The sequence below is a fragment of the Schistocerca gregaria genome, chromosome 2 (genome assembly GCF_023897955.1).
Source record: "Schistocerca gregaria isolate iqSchGreg1 chromosome 2, iqSchGreg1.2, whole genome shotgun sequence".
In the NCBI taxonomy this organism is placed as follows: Eukaryota; Metazoa; Arthropoda; class Insecta; order Orthoptera; family Acrididae; genus Schistocerca; species Schistocerca gregaria.
The window spans coordinates 233532287-233558801 of record NC_064921.1 but is presented as its reverse complement, the minus strand read 5'-3'; the positions used below and the strand labels follow the sequence as shown (position 1 = coordinate 233558801).

The 26515-nt window shown below is 42.8% G+C and overlaps 1 protein-coding gene across 1 annotated transcript in view; it reads left to right on the top strand.

Annotated features, from left to right (window-relative positions):
• The window catches only part of LOC126336763 (lysozyme-like), a 112471-nt gene that overhangs the window by 61845 nt on the left and 24111 nt on the right, over positions 1-26515 (top strand). The window contains exons 2-3 of the mRNA XM_050000772.1: positions 8273-8455; positions 17432-17505. Coding sequence (XP_049856729.1) covers positions 8273-8455; positions 17432-17505 — 257 coding nt within the window. The remainder of the gene's footprint in view (positions 1-8272; positions 8456-17431; positions 17506-26515) is intronic.

The following is a 26515-nucleotide window of genomic DNA, read 5'->3' as shown; positions in this document are numbered from 1 at the left end:
ACATCCTTTTGCTGCTCCTCTTCTTCCGTTGTATCTTCATTACCATCTTCTGTGTTAAGGATTTCTATAAATTTGTTGTTGAAGTGAAACTGGAATGAGTTGACAGAAAGCAATCACTTAGAATGTAGCCACCGACACTACATGAAATGTTTCGCATTTTAATTGATTCAGCAATTGCTGCAGCATTTTGTTGAACTCCGTTGGCCGCAGAAGCGTCTTGTTCTTGACCTCCAAACGCCGCGTTGTTGAAGCACTTGGTAACAGTTTTGGGCTTTTTCCCTTAATGCCAAGTTAATATACGTACTTCACTGCATCCAAGACAGAAACTAACCATGCAAGAGAAAATTTACTTTCAGTTTCTTAAACACTAAAAATAAGAGACTGTGCCAATAACTGCCTATAATGGGACTTGAATGTGTGCCGCCGCTGTGGCCGAGCGGTTCTAGGCGCTTCAATCCGGAACCGCGCTGCTACTTCGGTCTCAGGTTCGAATCCTGCCTCGGGTATGGATGTGTGCGTGATGTCCTTCAGTTATTTAGGTTTAACTAATTCTGTTGTTGTTGTCTTCAGTACTGAGACTGGTTTGATGCAGCTCTCCATGCTACTCTATCCTGTGCAAGCTGCTTCATCTCCCAGTACCTACTGCAACCTACATCCTTCTGAATCTGCTTAGTGTACTCATCTCTCGGTCTCCCTCTACGATTTTTACCCTCCACGCTGCCCTCCAATGCTAAATTTGTGATCCCTTGATGCCTCAAAACATGTCCTACCAACCGATCCCTTCTTCTAGTCAAGTTGTGCCACAAACTTCTCTTCTCCCCAATCCTATTCAATACCTCCTCATTAGTTACGTGATCTATCCACCTTATCTTCAGTATTCTTCTGTAGCACCACATTTCGAAAGCTTCTATTCTCTTCTTGTCCAAACTAGTTATCGTCCATGTTTCACTTCCATACATGGCTACACTCCAAACAAATACTTTCAGAAATGACTTCCTGACACTTAAATCTATATTCGATGTTAACAAATTTCTCTTCTTCAGAAACGCTTTCCTTGCCATTGCCAGTCTACATTTTATATCCTCTCTACTTCGACCATCATCAGTTATTTTACTTCCTAAATAGCAAAACTCCTTTACTACTTTAAGTGTCTCATTTCCTAACCTAATTCCCTCAGCATCACCCGATTTAATTTGACTACATTCCATTATCCTCGTTTTGCTTTTGTTAATGTTCATCTTATATCCTCCTTTCAAGACACTGTCCATTCCGTTCAACTGCTCTTCCAAGTCCTTTGCCGTCTCTGACAGAATTACAATGTCATCGGCGAACCTCAAAGTTTTTACTTCGTCTCCACGAATTTTAATACCTACTCCAAATTTTTCTTTTGTTTCCTTTACTGCTTGCTCAATATACAGATTGAATAACATCGGGGAGAGGCTACAACCCTGTCTCACTCCTTTCCCAACCACTGCTTCCCTTTCATGCCCCTCTACTCTTATTACTGCCATCTGGTTTCTGTACAAATTATAAATAGCCTTTCGCTCCCTGTATTTTACCCCTGCCACCTTTAGAATTTGAAAAAGAGTATTCCAGTCAACATTGTCAAAAGCTTTCTCTAAGTCTACAAATGCTAGAAACGTAGGTTTGCCTTTTCTTAATCTTTCTTCTAAGATAAGTCGTAAGATCAGTATTGCCTCACGTGTTCCAACATTTCGACGGAATCCAAACTGATCCTCCCCGAGGTCTGCATCTACCAGTTTTTCCATTCGTCTGTAAAGAATTCGCGTTAGTATTTTGCAGCCGTGGCTTATTAAACTGATAATTCGGTAATTTTCACATCTGTCAGCACCTGCTTTCTTTGGGATTGGAATTATTATATTCTTCTTGAAGTCTGAGGGTATTTCGCCTGTCTCATACATCTTGCTCACCAGCTGGTAGAGTTTTGTCATGACTGGCTCTCCCAAGGCCGTCAGTAGTACTAATGGAATGTTGTCTACTCCGGGGGCCTTGTTTCGACTCAGGTCTTTCAGTGCTCTGTCAAACTCTTCACGCAGTATCGTATCTCCCATTTCGTCTTCATCTACATCCTCTTCTATTTCCATAATATTGTCCTCAAGTACATCGCCCTTTTATAAACCTTCTATATACTCCTTCCACCTTTCTGCCTTCCCTTCTTTGCTTAGAACTGGGCTGCCATCTGAGCTCTTGATATTCATACACGTGGTTCTCTTCTCTCCAAAGGTCTCTTTAATTTTCCTGTAGGCAGTATCTATCTTACCCCTAGTGAGATAAGCTTCTACATCCTTACATTTGTCCTCTAGCCATCCCTGTTTAGCCATTTTGCACTTCCTGTCGATCTCATTTTTGAGACGTTTGTATTCCTTTTTGCCTGCTTCATTTACTGCATTTTTATATTTTCTCCTTTCATCAATTAAATTCAATATTTCTTCTGTTACCCAAGGATTTCTAGCAGCCCTCGTCTTTGTACCTACTTTATCCTCTGCTGCCTTCACTACTACGTCCCTCAGAGCTACCCATTCTTCTTCTACTGTATTTCTTTCCCCTATTCCTGTCAATTGTTCCCTTATGCTCTCTCTGAAACTCTGTACAACCTCTGGTTCTTTCAGTTTATCCAGGTCCCATCTCCTTAATTTCCCACATTTTTGCAGTAACTAATTCTAAGTCTAAGGAATTGATGACCTCAGTTGTTAAGTCCCATAGTGCTTAGAGCCGTTTGACCATTTGAACTTGAATATGTAAATAACCCCGTGGTCCATGGATTTTGAGAACCTAATGGGAACCTGGCGAATTTCACGTTTGATAACTTGACTTCCGGGTGGCAAGTTGCATTGTCTAGGAAATAGAGAACTTGATGTTCGAGTTGAGAGCCCAGCCGTTCTTCCGTAAGACCACTCACCATCCACTCCTTTTTATCGCTTCGCCATGTGACTGGAAGCTTACTGAGGTATATGAAACTTCGTGGCAGATTAAAACTGTGCCGGACCGAGACTCGAACTTGGGACCTTTGCCTTTCGCGGGCGAGTGTTCTACCAACTGAACATCTAAGCACGACTCAAGACCCGTCCTCACAGTTTTAATCCCGATCGGTACCTCGTCTCCTACCTTCCAAACTTCGCAGAAGCTCTCCTGCAGACGTTTCGGACTAGCACTCCCGGAAGAAATGATATTGCGGAGACATAGCTTAGCCACAGCCTGGGGGATGTTTCCAGAATGAAATTTTCGCTCTGCAGCGGAGTGTGCACTGATATGAAACTTCCTGGCAGATTACTGACGTATTATGTCCGTGAAACAAAACGCTTTGCCGCCTTTCCAATCAGCAGTGGCTTCTCCATTTACCTAATATGTTTTCACACAGCAGTACAGTGAGTCATCCCTTGGACATTTTTCTGTCGGTCATCTTTTCACCTTTAATTGCTGGAAATCTCGTTTCAGCGGTACTGAACAAGACTAACACTGGTCTTCGCTGCAGAGTCTGTGGTGAGGACTTAGTTGTACTGACAGTTTAGATGTCTGTCATTTCTGACAGCTCACTGTGTCAAGGGCAGTCTTACTCGTGGCTGGTCTTGCTGCCTTGACATTCGATCTCCTTGTGCGCACTGCTGTACGGGTGAGTTAGATTGGTCCATGGGATGACTGGCGAACGAGTGTGTCCCGCTGGAATCTGCCGAGATTTTAGGGCTCCATTAGAGAGTAATTGCGACCTGGCTAGCAACCGCCAGCCGTGACTTTGCAAATTTCGTAGCAGCGATAGGGAATTACAGGCACCGAGCATCACTGTTCTGCAGACACTTGAACCGCAACTGCCACCCGAGAAAGCGCCACACGTAGAGAAAAGGAGTGTTGTCTTGCTGCATCGGCTTCTTGGGGCAAACAGGATCAAAATCTTACCACTTGGTCTCAGCATCAACGTAGTATAACTTCTGTGCAGAATAAATCCATCATAGTCTATTCACTATTAGATAATTTCAGATTGCGTTATCCATGGTTTCAGTCAGAGTAAACAGTTCAGTCAGACAAACCTTAGTGTTTGGCATATGCCACAAATTTTTATAAAAGGTCAGTCCTGTGTTGATGTATGAATCATCCATTAACAAGTGACTAAAATAGTGACAGGGCCACCTTTCCATTTAGCATTAAAGTTCATTCTGATAACTATAATAACCTCTAACGCAGGCGATCAATAAAAACACAGTTCAAAGGCAAAATCAATTCAGTAGATGCATGGGGCAGGGAGTTAAGTGGAAGATTGACTAGTTAAAGTGATTGCTACTGGGGCGGTAACTCATAGTCGCCTGTCGCTCTCCAAAACATAAAAGTCCAGTCCAGTATTGTTCACTGACTGCAGATGCACCAAGTAAGCTGACTTGCACATATCTATTCGCTACACTGAACTGAATGAGAAGTGCTGCACGCACACGCATTCAGACAATGCTGCCCTGATCTCAGGCACTGAGAAAATGAAACTTTGATAGAATATTTTAGGTAACCCGCTGATAAATTTTAAACAATTCCCCGAGAAAGGGCATGTAGATCAGTGGACCTTTCTTCGAGAACTACATCGGTTGTGAATAAGTGTTTTTCAAAATAGACAGCATGCCCCAATTTCTTCTGTTCTTTCTTCATTGTTTTTCCTTTCCTCGCCAATTATGAGGATAGCACACTCACTATCGATCCACTTAATTTTCAATAATGTTCTACAGCGCAGCAGTACATCTCTCACGCTTTAGTTCTGCTCGTTTCTGGTTTTTCTACATTCACGATTAACTTACATAGATTACCTTGAGCCAGAAATACCGTATATTCTCGGAAATTTCTTCATTACTATTAGACTTATTTTGGTGATGAATGTTCCCTTCACCTGTGCTCGTCTACTTCCTGTTGCTATCCTTGCATCGTCTGTTATTTTGCTTCTAATGTGGCAGCATTCTACCACTTGGTCCTCCATTTCGACACTAAGTTCTTCTGTGTCTGATCTCACAAGTCGCTGCTCCTCCACACTCCGGCGTTTCGTTTGTTTATTCTCATTGTTGTAACTATTCTTACTGCGTATAACCATGTATTCAGTAATAACAGTGACATAGCTCCAGTCCTAATAAGCTTGGGAAAACTTCACTAAGCCTATTATGACTGGTGTACGGTGCATAACTGGCTCCCAAATAGATGAAGAACAAGTAACTCTTCATTAGGAGTAGCACAACATTTAAACACACAAGATCTGAAATGAACATAATTAGGCTATTGTCCAATAGCAGGAGAATTGGCACTTCAGTTTGTCGTCAGTTGCAGGAAGATATAACACTTGGAAAACAACTCCACTAAAACCCGCAAGCCCTTATTAGTGACAGGGTCAGCAGCAGGATACTATAGTGAGCTGTGCTCGTGCTTCAACTGATAAGCCAATGGGTGTATACGGTGTAAGGGCCTGGAGAGTGAGCAAGGCTGAAGGAGTAAGCTTGTGATCCAACTGAGTCACTGTGGGTACAGAGCGTATGCTGAGTGAGTGCTTGATCTCTGATGGATGGACTGCTAGCCATGGCCGACATAAGCCCAGGGAGTAAGCAAATGATGCCTTCTGGGGTCGTTGCCAGGCAGGCAGGTGCATATTCACATGGAGCATGTGACTTGATTGCAGTGCTACAGTCATTGAGGCTCACTCTTCTGGCGGTGAGGCCGATGCCTTTTGTGATGGCTGCAGGAGATATTGTAGATAACAAACCAGCACAGGTTGTTTGTTGTCCAGAAAGTTTGCGTGCAAACAGTGCAAGTGCTTCCGGTTGCTAAATCACTGGCGCATGAGACGATTCTAGCTGGTGACTGCAGCGCGGCAACCTGCTGGTCGCGAGTGTATGGCTGCTAGCAGAATTGGTTGGCGAATGGCCATAGACAAGACATCCCTTCTTCCTTAGGAAAGATAGTGGAGCCTTCTTGACAATAGCTGAAATTTCTGTATACTCTTCCTCCTCAGGGGGAGAGATGGTGGAGCTCTCACGATGTTGCCTGCTTACCCTACACACATCAGTTCATATTATGTGTTCATTAGAGTGATCATTCCGGTGAACAGTTGCTGTAAGTCACTTTTGCAAACGATATCAACATCATCGGCAAATCTTCTCACTGATAGTCGTTCACCCCGAAATTTAATGTCACTATCCTCATACGCTTATAGACTTGGAGAGTGTTACACCATGAAGCAACACTCTTATGTTTATGAATATATGTGGAGATATTCATCACGTAGTATCTATTAAACGATTAATCTTTCATTTTTTTCCATCAACATACGAGCTGTAATTCACATGAAGACAGGTATTCGTTGAAGCATGGAAGCAAGCAGTCTCTGAATGTCATGTTGAAAGTTTTTTAGCGATGCCTGAAGCACATGCAGTACTAGTTGATAAAGTTTGCTGACTAGCGCTGGTTTGAAAGTACAGGTGTTCCCATTAAATCACAGATATGATCTACGTGTGACAAACCTGTGGACTGGGAAGGCTAGTCGAGGATCTTATATACGTAATAGTGTTTTTAATGAGAACTGCAGTTTTCGGTCTTGCGTTGTCCTGCTAGAATATGCCATTTTGTACACTGGTCTTATCATTGTTGCCCAACTTAATCACCAGATCAGTCCTGTTGTATCAAATAGCTTCCCTCGCCATGCTTTTAGGTGTTGTAGAGGTGCCGATATCGAGTATCGCTGCATATCGTGACATTTCGGCAGGTCGGCTATGGATATCTCGGCATCGATGTGACGGCCAAAAATAAGAGAGATCCATAGCTGAACACCACAGAATACCCCTTAATTTCCCAGGGATTTTCACCTGCCTCGAGATGAATGGGTCTTTGTGTTGTCCTTACCATTTCGTCATCATTCGTGAAAGTGGCGGGATTGGACTGAGCAAACGTTGGGAATTTGTACGGGCGCTGATAACCAATCATCATCATCCAGTAAAGTCCTCCCGGACAGTTCGTGGTGCCACTCTGCCTTTCTCAAGTTTGGAAACATAGTGATAAGCTATATAACACGCCATCTTTCAGTAGTAGTTGCAATCTGCACATGGAAGGTCCCAGTGGCGTTACACACGTCCAGTAGCAATAACGTACGTGTACCATTCTTCATCTGAAGGAAAGTCTTTCTTCTGCACTGTAGCTCGACAGTGGCCATGTTGCTGCTCTTCTACCACTGGTTTTTGTAAATTGTTCAGGTTAAAAATCAATGAAGTTAAAACGTAGATGATGATGATGATGATGATGATGTGAAGTACATTGAAAAACTTAGTGAAGATGATGTAATGTGGCCTGTTAGTAACTTTGCTTGTGGATTGGGGTGTGAGAAATACTGAGGAGAATGCTGGATGGAAGAACATGGTTTGTCTTTGTCGGGAGGAACTGATATGTCGGTTGCAGGATAGATTACCAATTGGGTGAGGAAGGAGTGAGTTCAAGCCTTCACGTGCGTTTGGTTGGGTGGGGCAGGTTACGGTTACAAGGAAGGATAAACCTTGGAAACGACCTCATGGTCCATGAGGGGAAGGCGACTGAGTTTATCCTACGAAAGGGGCGCGGTAGCAGATCAGAAAGTGGAGTAGACTGTAATGTGTTAAGACTAAAGTTTGAAAGAGATGTAAGAGAGGAGTATGTGTTGCTGTTGTAGAAGATGGGAAATTTTGATTAACTGTGAAAGTAGAAGGGTGGAGGAGGAGAGATGGATACGAAATGCGAGACAATCTGTGATTTTGGGGAGTAGTAAAATTTTGGAGGGGCGGTAGTCTACGGGCAGCATTAACTTCGGTAAGGTGGCACCTCCCATGGCGAAAGTAGCACATTAGCTCTTTAACATTTAGTGCAACTAGTTTTTTTTTCTTGCATTGTTTGAACTGAATGAATCACGAAAGGCAAGCAAACAATGCGTTGTTACAATAGGGAATATTCCTGCCTTAGTTCGTCCACAAATATTGCTTCCTCCTCCCTGCCACGGTCAAGTTTGATACGTAGCAAATGTTACACTGGTGTCGTTATGTGACATGTTCGGAAAAAGGGTACATTGAAAAGACGAAAACAATGACGGTGTTGTTTTTTTTTGCCAATATCGAAGGTCGATGTTTTGTCTTTAGTATCGATGTTATGATTTTTAAACACTTGAACATCGAAATTGAAACATAGATGTTCATATTCCAACGTGAACATTTTATAAATGTCGATGATGATGATGATGAAAGCTCGTTAGCATAGTGTTGTGTGGTGTTGCCGGCAGAGGGCGGGGAGTCGCGGCTGCGGTACGACTCGTGCTACGGCTGCATCTGCGAGGCGGCGTCGAGGTGCAACCGCTCGCTGGGCTGCGACGACGGCGCCTGCGGCCTGTTCCGCATAACTCGCCACTACTGGCTGGACGCCGGCGCGCCCACGCTGCCGGCCGACGCGCGACTCCTCAACGATGGTCAGTGCTCTCCTGCTCCTGGCACGGTCGCCATTTCCGGTATTGCTAACTCTTGCTGTGGGACAATCTCTAATGAACTCTGTATCGACGGGACATAAGACCCTTATGTTCCTTCCTACCTTCCTTCTATAGAAAACTATTGCCTGAAAACCTTGTGAATTGGATTCATAACATTATTTTTTGAAAAAACGAGAGGCTAAACTAATTGTAACACTTAAGGGAGAGCTGGGTAATTGTGGGCAGTGGGTAATCATATGCATTGAGTATTTAAAGCTTGCAATAAACACGACTACTTCGGACTGATGCTGCCCTCTTCTGATTCCTGTAATTGACAAAGTCAAGACACAGAAAGTGAATGAAAGTCATTAGCTGCCAGTGGACACTGGTGTATAGTTAGTGTTAGATCAGGATTCGAACACAGGCTCCTGCTTACTAGGCAGATGTGCTGACTTCTATGGCATCTGGACACAATGGGTACAGGATAAAAAATGGTATCTGTTCTTTTGGACTCGTCTGAAAGAACAGACACCACATATATAACTAAGCCAATGACGGCCAGTGATCCCTGCTGATGCACACAGAGCTCGAACTGCTAGGGGAATCGGCGAGATGACCCGGGTAACGACGCTAAAGAGCAGGGGCATGTCAGTAGAGTGGGGTATAAGTCGAATATTTGTGTTTGACAGGCTGCTGTCAAGATAAATCAATAGTCACCACAACCGCAGTGTGGCCAGATGGCATAATGGTCAGCGCATCTGCCTAGTAAGAAAGAGACACCGGTTTCACTTCTGGTCCAGCACAAATTTTTGGCTTGCCCCGTTGATACAAATCAGTGCACACTGGTAGCCCATGGTTTTAATTCCTTCGTTTGATTCATAGAGGCTGCAGAATCAAAGTGTCAGTTCTTTTGGACACCTCCGAAAGAAGACTATATATAAAGTATTGATTCACTTTTATATGAACATGTTATTAAAACCTGTAATTCATTGTATCATTGAATGGATTTGCTTTGTAAACGTAACAGTTTGACATGCAGAATACGATCGCGTTAGTACGCAGTGCCAGACTTGGGTAATGGTTTATTGAAGGAGAACAGATGCACACCACCATACAAAAACAAGGCGAAATGGAGGGGGGGGGGGGGGGGGGGGGGAGGGAGGGAAGGAATGAAAAGAAATAATAGATGTAGAAGAAAACCAAGGAGAAGATTGTACGGGAGTGTTTCTTTGAGCAGGCAAAAGAGAAGATAAGGGTACCAGAATTAAGGAGGAAACACCAGATAGTAACGATATCAGTAAGCTGTTAACTGGCACCCTGAAATTACTACCTACATGTGGCAGAGAACCTAAGGAGTTATCTTACATCCGTGGAGAAGTAGGTAAAGTAAAAGAATGCATGTGCCGTAGAAGATATCCCAAAACTATTTGATGACAAACATTGTAAAAAGTATTGAAATGTAAAAGTGAAGTAAATTAAACATCCAAATCTACTGTTCAACTACATTTCACTACTATAATTTTCTGACAGAAGTTGGTAGACAATTTGACGATTACTTCCACTCGTGTGTGGTTAATATAATCCTTGCTTCTCAAGTGCACAATGCCCCAAAACAATGGAGATAGGTATCTTAGGTGTTGAGGAATAGTGCGGAATCGCAAGTTTGTGATTCTTGACGTTAAACATCAATATACTTTTGTTACATTTAAACTGATTTAGTGTAGTAAAAGTAGAGAAACTAAATCAATCTTACATACAGTTGTTTTTAGATTATTTATTATGAATGTGTCATAATTTTTGCTTATTTCCCCAATTCTCTTATAGAAATGAAAGTTTTTGAAAATCTGTTAATTATGATTACAGTTTCTTTAGAAAGCGGTAGGATATTAGAATGTTCTTTATGCATCAACCTGGCGTCTGGCGTCATTGGAAACAATAAAAAATTGTACACTATAACAAAAATTTCCCGTAGTCGTAAACTGAGAGTATCAAACTATAAAATCATAGCTTTTGGTAATGCTCACTTGAATATAGTCTTTTTTATTATCTTTAATCAATGTACACAAAATGTCGACACTGTTGTGCGTAACAAATATTCGCGTCTTGCTATGCGAATATTTCAAGATACAATGATACTTTTCGTTTTGCTCTGAGATCGATGTTCGTGAGCAAAAGAATATTAGATGGCAGGGGTTTAAATTAAGCACGCTGCGGGTTGAAAACGTTTGGACAGGCAAGAGAAGAAACATGATCACTAAGATAGCCTCGAATACTTTTGTTATGCTAATTATATTTTGAAACAAGGTTTCCAGTATGCCTGACGTGAATGATTATCAATGAGTATTACTAATTTCGTGAATGAGACATAGTAATTGAGGGACGGCTGATGTGAATTGTCAGGAGAGATAGAAAAATAAATGAACGCATCATGGAACAATGTGGACCGTAGGAAGTGATTATGACTGATAAAAATGAACTGGAAGCAGGCAGGCGATTGGGCCATGAAATCACTTTGTCGGTTCTAACAGGGGAAACTCCCCATCACATCCCTCTCAGATTTAGATGACCCAGTGGATTACCCGTAAAAAAAACTGAACACAGATTAAGCATGAGAACAGGAAAGAGGTGTACTGAACTGTAAAAAAAAGCGAAGTAGAAACGAGGGGTGCAATAAAGGGCAGCACAAAACAGTAACGGCGTCGTGGGTAAGCGGTTCCGGTGTCAGACTGCCAAGCAGGCGAGTTGTGCTCAAAATTCCCACGTGCCATTCATTTTTTCCCATAACGTTATGAACTGTCCGCCCGGTCACTGAAATGTTTGCTCTCTTTCTGTAGTCTTGGCAGCTGTCATACTACACACTGGTTATACAATATGAGTCATCTGGTAAGAATACGCTTTTCTGCATCTATTATCGCAAGTAAATGTGATGAATAGAGAGAGCAGGCGAGATACCACACACACGTTTCACAGAAATGAAAACAACAAATAAACGGGTGTGAACTATGTTACAACAAAGGAATTAGTCAAGAATTCTAAAACGGAACGCAACTTCAAAATCATGAAAAACGTATTTTGACAGAGCACAGAGAAACTGTGTGTTTGTGAAACTGTTGTGCTCATTTGTTACAGCTTATGTGACAAGCTATCATGTTTTCACCATTTTCTTGGGAGCGATCACATTCACATTCATACAAACACTTAAATCTGGCAAGGAGGACTATCTCACTCACTAATCGAACAAGTTAGGTGGGTCGATAAGGGGTTCGTATCGTATGACAGACGTTCTGTCACTAACGCCTTGTGTGACATGCCAGACGTGTTTTCCTGTGCGGTTCTCATTCGAAAGCCTCTTCCTTTCGGCTGTTAATAGACTAGTTGTTCAGAATCAACTGTCATTACACCTTACACCTCATTGTTGCAGACGGACATTACGCCACGACACAGACACAAATTTGAATAATAAAAAAGTGGTGAGAGAAAGGTTTGAATACGGCTAATCCGTTTGGCAATCCAACACCGTAACCACTTAACAATGACGCAATTTCTCTTTCCGGCTGCTCTATATTGTACTCCATCATCATCATCATCATCATCATCATCATCATCTTCTTCTTCACAGTCCTGTACACACTTTATTCCTGTTTTCATGCTTGATCTGCGTTCAGTTTCTGATGAGCTGTCCAGTGGGCTCTTACCACTAAATCTGAGAGGGATGTGACGATGAGTTTTCCTTCTAAGGCATAGCAACGAGCGAGACAACGGCCTAATAGAAGTTCAGTAGGTGACTTGAGAAACCACGTGGATGCAACACGCATCAGTGTATTTTCTTGGGTATTCGCTTCCAGAGTAACATCTTAAGGGTACATCTGCAGGGAGCCTATATAAATATTTTGTTTTTATTTTATTCCTTATGGTCAGTACTAAGTCATTACATTCAGTTGTTACACATACATATGTTTTTAAGTAATCTCTTTTCGCCACCACTTCTTGACACAGAGATGCAAGAGGTGTTTTACTGACTCAGTAAATTTTTCTAGATAGCGAGTGGTACCCGTGCGATGTCTGGCAGAAATTGCTTCAGGCATAACAGAAATATTCTGATATGTCATTACACCCCCCTCACTTCTCCCATAATGGTGAAACGTCATCGGGATTCTCTTCAATCTGCCTAGCCACCTATAAAACAATGTATTCAGTACTAAAAAGAAAGAAAGGAAGGAATGTTTAAATTTAGCGTCCCATCGACTTGTTGTTGTTGTTGTTGTTGTGGTGGTCTTCAGTCCTGAGACTGGTTTGATGCAGCTCTCCATGCTACTCTATCCTGTGCAAGCTTCTTCATCTCCCAGTACCTACTGCAACCTACATCCTTCTGAATCTGCTTGGTGTATTCATCTCTTGGTCTCCCTCTACGATTTTTACCCTCCGTGCTGCCCTCCAGTATTAAATTGGTGATCCCTTGATGCCTCAGAATGTGTCCTACCAACCGATCCCTTCTTCTAGTCAAGATGTGCCACTAATTTCTCTTCTCCCCAGTTCTATTCAATACCCCCTCATTAGTTATGTGATTTACCCATCTAATCTTCAGCATTCTTCTGTAGCACCAGATTTCGAAAGCTTCTATTCTCTTTTTGTCTAAACTACTTATAGTCCACGCTTCACTTCCATACATGGCTACACTCCATACAAATACTTTCAGAAACGACTTCCTGACACTTAAATCGATACTCGATGTAAACAAATTTCTCTTCTTCAGAAACTCGTTCCTTGCCATTGCCAGTCTACATTTTATATCTTTCGACCATCATTAGTTCTTTTGCTCCCAAAATAGCAAAACTCCTTTACTACTTTAAGTGTCTCATTTGCTAATCTAATTCCCTCAGCATCACCCGATTTAATTCGACTAGATTCCATTATCCTCGTTTTGCTTTTGTTGATGTTCATCTTATATCCTTCTTTCAAGAAACTGTTCATTCCGTTTAGCTGCACTTCCAAGTCCTTTGCTGTCTCTGACAGAATTATAATGTCATCGGCGAACCTCAAAGTTTTTATTTCTTCTCCATGGATTTTAATTCCTACTCCGAATTTTTCTTTTGTTTCCTTTACTGCTTGCTCAATAGACAGATTGAATGAGATCGGGGATAGGCTACAACCCTGTCTCGAATAAGGAAAGAAAAAAAGCACAGGAAACCCATATGTGGATGGCCGGATGCGGATGTGAACCCTCGTCGTCCCGAATACGAGTCCAGTGTTATGATATCTGAGCCACCACACGCGGTTTCAGTGCTAATACCGGCCGTTATCGAATATTTTTACATGTCATGATTTATCACCCACACCGAAGGGCGGTAGAAATATTTTCCTGACGGGAATAGTTATACGAAGAACACAAAATATACAAATAATGAGTCCGGTTTATACGAAATTTGGTTGAAATCGCTCCTGACTTATTCCACCCCCACCCCTATGGGAGATACTTGGTTCAAACTGCATCACCCCCCCCCCCCCCCCCATGTTCTTATCAGTAATACCCATGTTGCGCTAGCAAATTTCGTTGCCAAAATTTGTTTGTCCAATATCTTTGACGTAGTGTAATAGAGACCTTCTGTTAAATATTGCCTTTTTTTTAATTTCTTTGATCAAAACCAACGCCTCTCTCTAGATCTCATCAAAGGAAACTATAGTCTTCTGTTTACTGCAAGAAGAAACCTGATCTTCTTGGTTAAATGTTTTTATTTATTTGCCCTCCGGCAGCTAACGGCCATTTAGCTAGCTTAACACATCTGTAGTACTAACTATAAATTGATGAACGTAAACAAAGACCTTTAGAAGTCTGATGTTGATTGGCATACACGTAAACTACCGCGTGATTAAAAAAAAGGTATAGATTTCACGTATTTATTACAAACCAAAAAAATAGAAACACATTGTGCATTTCACTGGGTAAGGGAACGTTCAAAGTTTTGACACAGCTGCGCTATTGTGCGTTTGTAGCAACTTTGCGATTACACCGTCTGTTGGAATGTGCGCGAAATCAATCAATTGTTAAAGTGTAACGCGCGTACCGCCGTCGATTCAGCGAGAAACCGCTTACGTATAAGGAGATTTGTGACCAGTAGACAAAATTATTGGAAGCTCGTTAGATATGCAAAGCGAAAAAGCACTAGTCGGCCACGTATGTCTGATGGAAACGTCGAGCATATCAGAGATGCTATTACACGGAACCCCGCGAAGTCCATAAGACGGCCAGGCCAGGAACTTCAACTTCTTCAAATGACGGTGTGTGGTGTTCTAAAACGACGCCTTCTTATGAACCCTTTCAAGTTGCAGTTACTGCAGCAATTGCGTCCCGGCGAACACAACAGAAGGTACGAAATTTTTCATTTCAGTTCTCCAGGATATGATGGTGGATACGTTTTCCAAACGACTCATCTTTTCAGGCAAATCGACATTTTTATCTACCCGGTAAAGTAAACCGGCATCCATGAGTTTCTCAACAAGTGCAGTAGACCATTTTAATGAAAATTTATTATACTTTAATTTTTGACAATATTTGGTTGTAACAGCCAAGCAACTACCTACTGTGTGAATGATGGATGTATGGAAAGCAAATGTAAGTCTGTAAATAGTGAAAGTTTAATTTTAATCTTGTACATAATCTGACTGTTCTTAACTGAGGATCACTGAAATGAATAATTTACATTAATTTTGGAAATACTTGGTTGTAATAGCCAAAAAACTATCAAATGTCTGAATGATGGATTTAATGAAAGCAGATGTAAGTATTAAACCTGTAAATATTAGAAGTTTAAATTTAATTCATGTACATAATTTAACTGTTTATTGACTGAGGATCATTAAAAGTAATGAGGTGCCGTTTCTGTTCACAATGTTTATGGATCTTCCTTTTTTGCAAACGCAACTGTGACAGGAATGTCATACCTGGACATGCTGCAAAATTGGTTGTTTCCTCAACTTCACGAAGATTCCATTAATTGCATTTTTATGCATAACTGCTCACATTGACATTGAAGTGCGGCGTTGTCTTAACAACATCCCACAACAGTGGACTGGAAGAGGTGAACAGCAACATACAGTTCATTGCTTTTGGCCTCCATGGTCATCAAACCTCACAGCTTTTCTCCCTGTGGGGTACATAAGACAGTCTTTATCCCACCTATGGCAGCTCCTCTTCAAGAGCTGAAAGTCTACTTGAAATTGTTAACTCAATAAACAAGGACCCATAGATCTGTCTGTGGAATGAAATGGACTACAGATTCGATGTTCGCCTAGCAACGCATGGTGCTGGTGTTGAGTGTATGGTATAGTGTGTTTGCGCCAACATAAACCTTTGGGCCTTCTTCAGTCCAGTGACATGCGCAATGTGTTTCTATTTTTCATAGTTTCTCTGTAACGAGCAACTGATACGTTCTTTCTTTTTGAGTCACCCTGTAATTTAAAATATCATTAATGTACTATTTATGAACATAGATATAACATTTTCGAGGTGAGTATTCGCCAACGTATTATGAGCCACTTTCCTGAGCACTTACTGAAATCAACCCTCGTCCATTCGCAAATAAATTTCATACGACTTCATTTTCTCGACTTGCAGCTCCGTTAACACATTTTATTGAATGCTTGTATTAGGTCGCCGCGAAATCCACGGCTTCACCCAAGTACGTATACTTCTTTTTTCCCGCTCCTCTTTCTAAGGTAAGCACAATGCAATTGTATCACACGCAACTGCAGAACTTAAAGCAAGTCTTCCTCTGTCATTTTGAAGGAAAGTGTGGTGTGCGTACTGTAAGACCTTCAATACACACACAATCAGATTATTTGATTTGTCGCTCTAATGAAGTAGGCGAGTGTCAGCAATATGAATTGTGGTCTTATCGTGGCGTGTTTATCTTCTGCCATTAGGTCAGACGATAGAAATGCCACTTGCACGCTTAGAGTAGCAGATTGACGGTGACCAACTTTAAATAGAACTTGATTAATTTTCACATACATTTATTAAAATAATAACAAGCATAAAAATTACTTAACTTGGTTCTGGATGCTATTTACAATTGACAATTAGAAGTTCCTTTGGTATTGGTACGTTAATCTTATTCTCACAAATATCTGATACTCGACAAAAGTGTCTATACATTTATCTTCATGGATATGTATAGGAATATGGTAATCTTATTAGGCGCAGACTGAAGCTTGACTGTAGACTGGTACAGAATGGTGCAGAAAAATGCAGACTGACTAATCGGAGGTCTGTACACTTGTTATAATACCTCGCGCGTTCATATATCACTGCGCGAGTGTGATCCGTGAGGAGAAAAGGTTCTACATTAGCAGCAATCTCATTCTTACGCAGCCATATTAATACGCGGATCGGCGGAAGCAGATCCGTCTCTATGGCAGCGCCATCTCGTAGTGCGGAGACGGACGAGCGCTGCGCCTGCGCTGTTGTCATTACCGGGGCGCGCTCTAGTGGGAAAGTTGTGTACGCGCTAACTACGCGGAACTATGTACTCAACAGAAAGGTTACGAAAAATTTGAAGACAATGTAATATCCCTTTTTGCTCAACTTCAAAGAAAGGAAAGATGATGAGTATTTGATCACATTTGATGGTGAGAGATGTTTGATAGTGTAATACCGGACTAAGTGATGTGTGAACTAAGTACGGCTGAAATCGATCCCTTGGAGTCGGAGACGCATAATGTACATCTATACAATGAGTTTTGTAAATATTTATTGATATATGGACAGAGGGATTCAGATTCGTAAGCAGTTGAAGTATGGAAGAGTTCTTTATCTAGGAGTTGATGTAAAAGTGCCGCTACAATTAATTACGTTCATTTATGATAACTGTTAGGTAGTTTAAACAGCTTTGGGAGATTTTCATAGCTTTCTGCTGGATTTGTTTTCTAGTGTAGGCTGAATTACACTCATAACAAATTGATGGTGTGTTGCTATTGTTGCAGCTTTCGAGCGATGTGCAACGGATCCGTTCTGCGCCTTACGGACGGCGCACCACTACATGGAGCGGTATCGCAAGGTAAGGCTGCAGCAGAATCCGATGCTGCATTCACTGCCTCGTGGCATCGACGTCGACTGTGCCGCGCCAGTACCAGTATCGTGCTACGTATAAGGCGTCCGGCCAGTGTGGTGACGCTGGCTCCCGACGCCTGAGCAGCAAACGTTTTTTCACAGTTCTTGATAGATAAACTACAGTTTTCGAGTTCCCTGTAAAAAAAAAAAAAAAAAAAAAAAAAAAAAAATTAGAACTGTTTGGCAGATTTTCGCGAAAAAATCATTATCACAGTTCTGAATAGCTGCATAGTTGGCGCATGACTTTAGAGAAATATTTGCAGAAGGATACACAGATCTGAAGGCATAAAAAGCTAAACCAAACGATAATGCAGTTTTATAAAACAGCAACAGTTTCTGAGGCCCTATTTGAAATCAAATAAATGACTACAAAGAAACGGCAAAAGGGCGTTGTGGTTAGGCATGGGACACCTTAGAACAGTAGAAAAATGTGTAACAAAAGAATATCTCAAGATTGGTTATTATAGGAAAGATCTTAGCATCTATTGCCTAATGAATAAAATCGCAGTACAACAGAAGAAATAGGGATGAAGACTCTCAAAAAAAAAATTACAATTTGAATTTATATGTCAGTACTGAGGAGAGCGAGAAAGTAATGGTTTGTACTGCACATGTTTGTAATCGGGATTGAAGTATGCTTGAAATTGATTTCTAAAATAGGTTCTTATTTTGATACAATAGGACATAAACGTAGTTTGCTCATCATATTCAGAGCGAAGAAACTCTCATTGATGTTGAATGTGTCGAAAATAATGTGCCGTGAATAACAAACATATTTTAGCACCCAAGTAAGTGCTGCGTCATGAACAGAACACATGCTACATGCCTTTCAGCATAAAGCTATGGAAATGCTAGCCATGTAAACTGATTTCCTACTGATCTGTTTTAGCATCAGCCATAATTTTCTTGGTATCGTGCTTTCAGTTTAAGATATTATTCTAATTTCACAATATACATTGTGTTTATTATTATTATTATTATTATTATTATTATTATTATTATTATTTCTCTTTCCTGTTTTATGGAAAGTGACGCGGACCTTGATCATTCCGTGTGTCTAGCATTGTCGTTATCATTATGGACGGGCATAGGGTTCAAGCGTCGTCCCTGACCATGACAGCGCTTGTCCGAGGCTTCATTAGTTCTGTCCTGAACCAACTAAACACACTAAAAGGGGGTTAGCCCTAGTAGTGGTTTGTTCTTTTCGTCGCCTTTTACCACTGGCAGACCATACCGGAGGCCTATTCTTTTCCCGGGCCTCCACGGGGTGCATCATCGTCATCTTGAGTCATCAGTCTTATGACTGGTTGATGCGGACGCCTCGAATTCCTCTCGTGTGCCAATCTCGTCACATAAGAGTGGCCCTTACAACTTACGTCCTCAATTAATTGCTGGATGTATGGCCAGTCTCTGTCTTCCTCTACAGTTTTTGCTCCCAACGGCTTCCTCTAGTACAATGAAAGCTACACTCCTGGAAATTGAAATAAGAACACCGTGAATTCATTGTCCCATGAAGGGGAAACTTAATTGACACATTCCTGGGGTCAGATACTTCACATGATCACACTGACAGAACCACAGGCACATAGACACAGGCAACAGAGCATGCACAATGTCGGCACTAGTACAGTGTATATCCACCTTTCGCAGCAATGCAGGCTGCTATTCTCCCATGGAGACGATCGTAGAGATGCTGGATGTAGTCCTGTGGAACGGCTTGCTATGCCATTTCCACCTGGCGCCTCAGTTGGACCAGCGTTCGTGCTGGACGTGCAGACCGCGGGAGACGACGCTTCATCCAGTCCCAAACATGCTCAATGGGGGACAGATCCGGAGATCTTGCTGGCCAGGGTAGTTGACTTACACCTTGTAGAGCACGTTGAGTGGCACGGGATACATGAGGACGTGCATTGTCCTGTTGGAACAGCAACTTCCCTCGCCGGTCTAGGAATGGTAGAACTATGGGTTCGATGACGGTTTGGATGTACCGTGCACTATTCAGTATCCCCTCGACGATCACCAGACGTGTACGGCCAGTGTAGGAGATCGCTCCCCACACCATGATGCCGGGTGTTGGCCCTGTGTGCCTCGGTCGTATGCAGTCCTGATTGTGGCGCTCACCTGCACGGCGCCAAACACGCATACGACCATCATTGGCACCAAGGCAGAAGCGACTGTCATCGCTGAAGACGACACGTCTCCATTCGTCCCTCCATCCACACCTGTCGCGACACCACTGGAGGCGGGCTGTGCGATGTTGGGGCGTGAGCGGAAGACGGCCTAACGGTGTGCGGGACCGTAGCCCAGCTTCATGGAGACGGTTGCGAATGGTCCTCGCCGATACCCCAGGAGCAACAGTGTCCCTAATTTGCTGGGAAGTGGCGGTGCGGTCCCCTACGGCACTGCGTAGGAGATCCTACGGTCTTGGCGTGCATCCGTGCGTCGCTGCGGTCCGGTCCCAGGTCGACGGGCACGTGCACCTTCCGCCGACCACTGGCGACAATATCGATGTACTGTGGAGACCTCACGCCCCACGTGTTGAGCAATTCGGCGGTACGTCCACCCGGCCCCCCGCATGCCCACTATACGCCATCGCTCAAAGTCCGTCAACTGCACATACGGTACACGTCCACGCTGTCGCGGCATGCTACCAGTGTTAAAGACTGCGATGGAGCTCCGTATGCCACGGCAAACTGGCTGACACTGACGGCGGCGGTGCACAAATGCTGCGGAGCTAGCGCCATTCGACGGCCAACACCGCGGTTCCTGGTGTGTCCGCTGTGCCGTGCGTGTGATCATTGCTTGTACAGCCCTCTCGCAGTGTCCGGAGCAAGTATGGTGGGTCTGACACACCGGTGTCAATGTGTTCTTTTTTCCATTTCCAGGAGTATATTTCGTGATGTCTTAGCTTATGTGCTATCTCCTTGACCCTTCGTCTTGTCAGTGGTTTCCATATATTCCTTTCCTCACCGATTCTGCGGGGAACCTCTTTTTTTCTTACCTTATCAGTTCACGTAATTTTTGACTGTCTCCTGTAGCACCATACCTCAAGTGGTTCTATTGTGTTCCTGTTTTCCCACAGCTAGCGTTTCAGCATCATACAATGGTTTGTTCCAAAAGTGCAAATGGTCTTTTCACTATCACACAATAGTTTGTTCCAAAAGTGCAAATGGTCTATGTTTGATATTAGGAGACTTCTCTTGGCTAGGAATGTCCTCCTTGCACTGATAGTGTGCTTTTTATGTCCTGTTATGGGTTATTCTGCTGGGTAAGTAGCAGCATTACTTAATTTAATCTACTTCGTTATCAGCAATTCTGATAAGTTGCTCAGTACGCTCGTTTCTGCTACTTCTCTTTAATCTTCTTCGATTTACTCTAAACCCACATTGTGTTCTGATTACTGTTCATTCCATACAACACATCCTATAATTCTTTAACCCTTCTTCACTTTCTCTGAGGATAGCAATGTCATCAGAGAATCGCATCATTGATATAATTTCACGTTGAATTTTAATTCCACTCCTGAAACTTTCTTTTATTTCCGTTATTGGTTCTTCGATGTGCGGATTAAATAGTAGGGGAGAAGGACTACATTCCTGTCTTAAACCCTTCTTAATCTGAGCACTTCGTTCTTGGTCTTCCACTCTTGTTGTTACCTCTTGCTTCCAGTATATTTTCTGTATTACCCTTCTTTCCCTGAAGCTTACCCCTACACTTCTCAGAACTTCAAACATCTTGCACAATTTTACATTGTCGAACGCTTTCTCTAGAACGAGAAATCCAATGAACGTGTCTTAATTTCTTTCCACTCTTGCTGCCATTATCGACAGTTGCGTCAGGACTGCCTCTCTAATGCGTTTACCCTTCCTAAAACCAAACTTATCATATGTAATAGATATTCAGAAAAGTAAGTATAGATTAGTAGCTTTCGTAATTTGATGTGTACTTTGAGAAAAGTTTGCCTTATTACTAAAAGTATTCCTTAAGCGCGATCCTTCTACGAGGTGCAGCAATCTGTTATCGAGATTGATGGATTAAAAATAACTTTGACGTTAGCAGTTTTGAGGTAATTTTTACTGCAGGAAAGACAATTAGGGCAATCAGAGACGAAACAAAAACTGGGAATGGGGAAGGAATTCGGCCGTGCACTTTCCAAACGAACCGTCCTGATACTTTCCTTAATCGGTTTAGGGAAACCGCGAGAAACCTAAACCTGGATATTCAGTGCCCACTGCACCAACTTCATCGTAACGGCTAATGGCGGCGGCGGCGGCGGCGATGGCGGCAATGATGATGATTGGTTTGTGAGACGCTCAACTGCGCGGTCATCAGCGCCCGACAAATGGCGATTGTGTACAGTTGAAAGCGAGGAAGCAGATTATCATCCTGGAGTGCTGCGTGTTAGTGGAGTGACTGTCACCGCCGAACACACGAAGGAAACTGGTAATGAGCAGGTGGCTAGCCAAACTCCACAAGAGATGCGAGGGCTGTTTACAAATTAAACTCTGATTGGGTGAAACTAACTGGCAGATTAAAACTGTGTGCCGGACCAAGACTCGAACTCGGGACCTTTGCCTTTCGCGGACAAGTTCTCTACCAACTGAGCTACCCAAGCACGGCTCACGCCCCGTCCTCACAACTTTACTTCTGCCAGTACCTCGTCTCCTACCTTCCAAACTTTACAGAAGCTCTCCTGCGAACCTGCAGAACTAACACTCCTGAAAGAGAGGATATTGCGGAGACATGGCTTAGCCACTGTTTGGGGGATGTTTCCAGAATGAGATTTTCACCCTGCAGCGGAGTGTGCGCTGATATGAAACTTCCTGGCAGATTAAAACAGTTTCACCAAAATGTCTAACCAACGTTCAAAACCTGAAAGAGTGAGCTCGGCTTTGGCATTCTTTCAGTCGTACCACGAAGATGGGAGGAATTTCCGAACAGAATTGCGACTGGGGACGAGACGTGTGAACCCTGGAACTGAGGAACAGTCCAAACAGTAAATACACCCTCATTCTATCAGTAATCCAAGAACGTCACCCATAATTAGTCAAGTCGCAAAAAATAGTTATAAATCTTTAAGATCGCAGAAGAATTTTGACATCTCATTCGATTAGGTTAAGGCATGAGAATGCTCTGACATCACAGGTTTAGTGTGAGACTCTTGCGAAACTCGGAAGGTCCGTCCAAAACTAACGGCGTGGCATGATAACAGAATTAAACATTCTCTTCCACAACAGGGTGCGCTCCCATGACGGGTATTGAACGAAGAAAAACTCAGACTTTTGCCTGGAAGTTTTTTCAACATCCTTCCAACAGTCTGGACTTGGCACTGAGCGGCTTCCGTCTCTTTTCCAAGACAGCTTCGCTGGCTACTCAGAATCTACGACAGACGATGGCCTTCTGGATGCTGTCTGCAACTGACTGAAGCGAAATGCGGCACCATTCTTTGGCGAATGGATCAAGAGACCTGTGTCACGGTACGACAAATGTTTGAATTTGGGTAGCGACTATGTGGACAAGTAACTGAACATGAAAGCGCGGATTATATATAGAATATTTTGCTTATATTATTTGCATTTTAGTTACTAATCGGAGGTTATTTTATGTAGTCCTTGCATTTCTCACTCACTGTTTGGTGTTTTGTCAAACATTAAAGGGAATAGTTAGGCGTTAGAGGAGGGAAAGGGTCGCTGTATCTAATCAAGCTAATAAAAGTAGACCGCAAGTTGGGAAATGCTGGTCAAGGGCGCTTATTAAATGAGGACATCCGGCCGGATATTGTGGTAGGGTTTCAACGGTCACCGCACACATTCTATCTGCCCATGAGCAGATACTGAAAGAAGAATGATGTATCTCGAACATAATTACTTACTCCAAGCTAACCAGTACCGATCCCGAAAAGATCGATAATGTGAAATCCAACTCGCACATCCTGAAAATCAGTATTCATAGCAGTCAGATTGATGCAATGTTCCTCGATTTCCGTAAAGCATTTAATGTAATTTTTTTGTCCATTCTAATTCCCCTTAAGTGAAGACTCCAGGATTTTTTTTAAACACCCCTAAGTATCAATCCAGTTGGAATCTCGGGGAGAAGGTTAGACTAATTACAGAGCGCACAAAATCGTTTAAGCAATCATTCTTACCGCGTTTATTACATGATTGGAACTGGAAGATAAGTAACTGGTATAAAGAGAAGTAGCCTTTGCTGTGCACTTGAGTGGTTTGCAGAGTATCGATGTACAGGCGGATGCTGTTGTGGCGTTTGCCTTCATTCATAGTATGAGCAATTTTTCTGGAGACTATGAAACTAAAATGTTGGTTTCTGGTGTACAACTGATTCACACCTTACGTGGAATGTTGTTGTATGGTCGTGGAATTTAGTGCCCTTTGCCATGCACATACGATACCGTATGGATCTAACCACAAACTGCGTGGTGGAATCACGTGGGTAGTCAGAAACTACGTGAGACACATTAAGTGGTGAAACCATATTCCTTCTTTGGGGTGTTACGTGGTCGAGACACACAGGATAAGAGTAAAACCATGGAAATTTCACGTAGCATAGGTCAGCTATGGAGTGTTACAGTAACATCACTAGAGATCTTCTTCTTCTTTACCAAGCGAGGTGGCGCAATGGTTAGCACACTGGACTCGCATTCGGGAGGACGACGGGTTCAATCCCGCGTCCGGCCATCCTGATTTAGGTTTTCCATGATTTCCGTAAATCGCTCCAGGGAAATGCCGGGATGGTTCCTTTGAAAGGGGACGGCTGACTTCCTACCATAATCCGATGAGATCGGTGACCTCGCTGTCTGATCTCTTCACCCAAACAACCCAACCCCAACCCTTCATCTTTTTGTTCTTCATGGTGTTGTCTTACAGCCTGCTCTGTCTTCACGGAAGTCATCTGCTCCTCGGCTGTCGTACACCTCTTTCCTATAGTTTTCCTAATTGATAACGTGCATGACTGACCTGTCTTCTCCTAGTCTGTTGATGTTTTCATCTTGCCAGTCGTAGCTTTATTTTTTCACTACCACACTATAAAGAAAGATCTCGTCCTTAATGCTGTATTTGTATTTAATCTCTTAGGGTACATCATTTAACTTTCTTAAATTTCATTTCACCCGACTGTATTCCTCCGTTGCCTTTCTTAGTTAATGTCGAACATTAGCTTCCATGTACACCCTAAGGAAAACACACACACACAAAGAAAGGACGCACTACGGAGGAATTACCCGAACAGGACGGAAATCGGTAGATTCGATGTACTTGTACAGGCAAACGAACGACTAAAATATCAGAAAAATTGAATGATTTATTAAAGATAGAGAGCTTTACAAATCGAGCAAGTAAATAACTCGTTCGTCCATTTCTGGCCCTTATGCAAGCAGTTATTTTGCTTGGCATTGTGGACAGAGGTGTTGGTTGTCCTCCTGAGGGATATCATTGCATATTCTGTCAAACGGGCGCGTTAGATCGTGAGAATCCCGAACGGGTTGGAGTGCTCTGGTAATAATGCCCTACGTTCCCAGCTCGGGAGAGATACGGCGACTCTGCTGGCCAAGGTAGGATCTGTAGAGCTTGACAACAACGATGACACGCAGTAGCAACTCTCACCGTGTGCGAGCGGGTGTTATCTTTCTGATATGTAAGCCCAGGATGGCGCGTCATGAAGGGCAACGAAACTGGCCTTACAATATCATCGACGTACCGCTGAGCTGTGAGGGGTGCTTTTGGTGTTAACCCGTGGTCTCCTGATGTAAAAAGGGAATGGCACCGCAGACCATCAATCCTAGTTGTCGGGCAGTATGTCGGGTGATAGACTAGTATCCCGCCACTGTCTGGTGCGTTTCAAGACCCGTCTTCGCCGGTCAACGGGGCTCAGTTCGAAGTGGGACTCATCCCTGAAGACAATTCTTCTACAATCAATGCGATTCCAGGCTCCAGCGAGATAAACGCCCGCCCACACACCATGAGAGTTTCTACTGCTTGTTTTCGTGCTTACCAAATCCTACCTTGGCCAACAAGATGACCGAATCTCTCCCCAATTGAGAACGTTTGAATTATTGTGGACATGAACCTCCAACCAGCTCGGGACTCTGACGATCTAACGTGCCCATTAGACAAATTTGGCACAATATCCATGAGGACATTCAGCAAACCTGGTCTGACGATCAATGCCACGCTGAATAAGTGCTTGCATTAGGGCCAGAGGTTGAACAATGCGTTAAGAACTTGCTATGTTTGTTGAACTCTTTCTCTCGAATAAATCGATCATTTTTTAAAAATTATCATTTACGTCGCTGTCGCATGTCCAGATTTCCATCCCATTCAAATAATTCCTTCGTGGTGCGTCGTTTCTTTTGTTCTGAGAGTATTGTAAGTAGGCTGTTCAGATTTTTTTAATTGGTAACGCCACGTAGCGCTCTGTATCAAAATCACTGGCTGTGCTGTGTGCTGTCTGTGGCTGGTTGGCATTGTTGTTGGCTATTGTAGTGTTGGGCAGCTGGATGTTAACAGCGCGTAGCGTTGCGCAGTTGGAGGTGAGCCGCCAGCAGTGGTGGATGTGGGGAGAGAGATGGCGGAGTTTTGAGAGCGGATGATCTGGACGTGTTTCCATCAGTCAGTAAATTTGTAAGATTGGATGTCATGAAATATATATATATGATTAGTTTTATATATTATTAAGGTAAATACATCGTTTGTTCTCTATCAAAATCTTTCATTTGCTAACTATGCCTATCAGTAGTTAGTGCCTTCAGTAGTTAGAATCTTTTATTCAGCTGGCATTATTGGCGCTCGCTGTATTGCAGTAATTCGAGTAAAGAAGATTTTTTGCGAGGTAAGTGATTCATGAAAGATATAGGTTATTGTTAGTCAGGGCCATTCTTTTGTAGGGATTATTGAAAGTCAGACTGCGTTGCGTTAAAAATATTGTGTCAGTTCAGTGTTGAT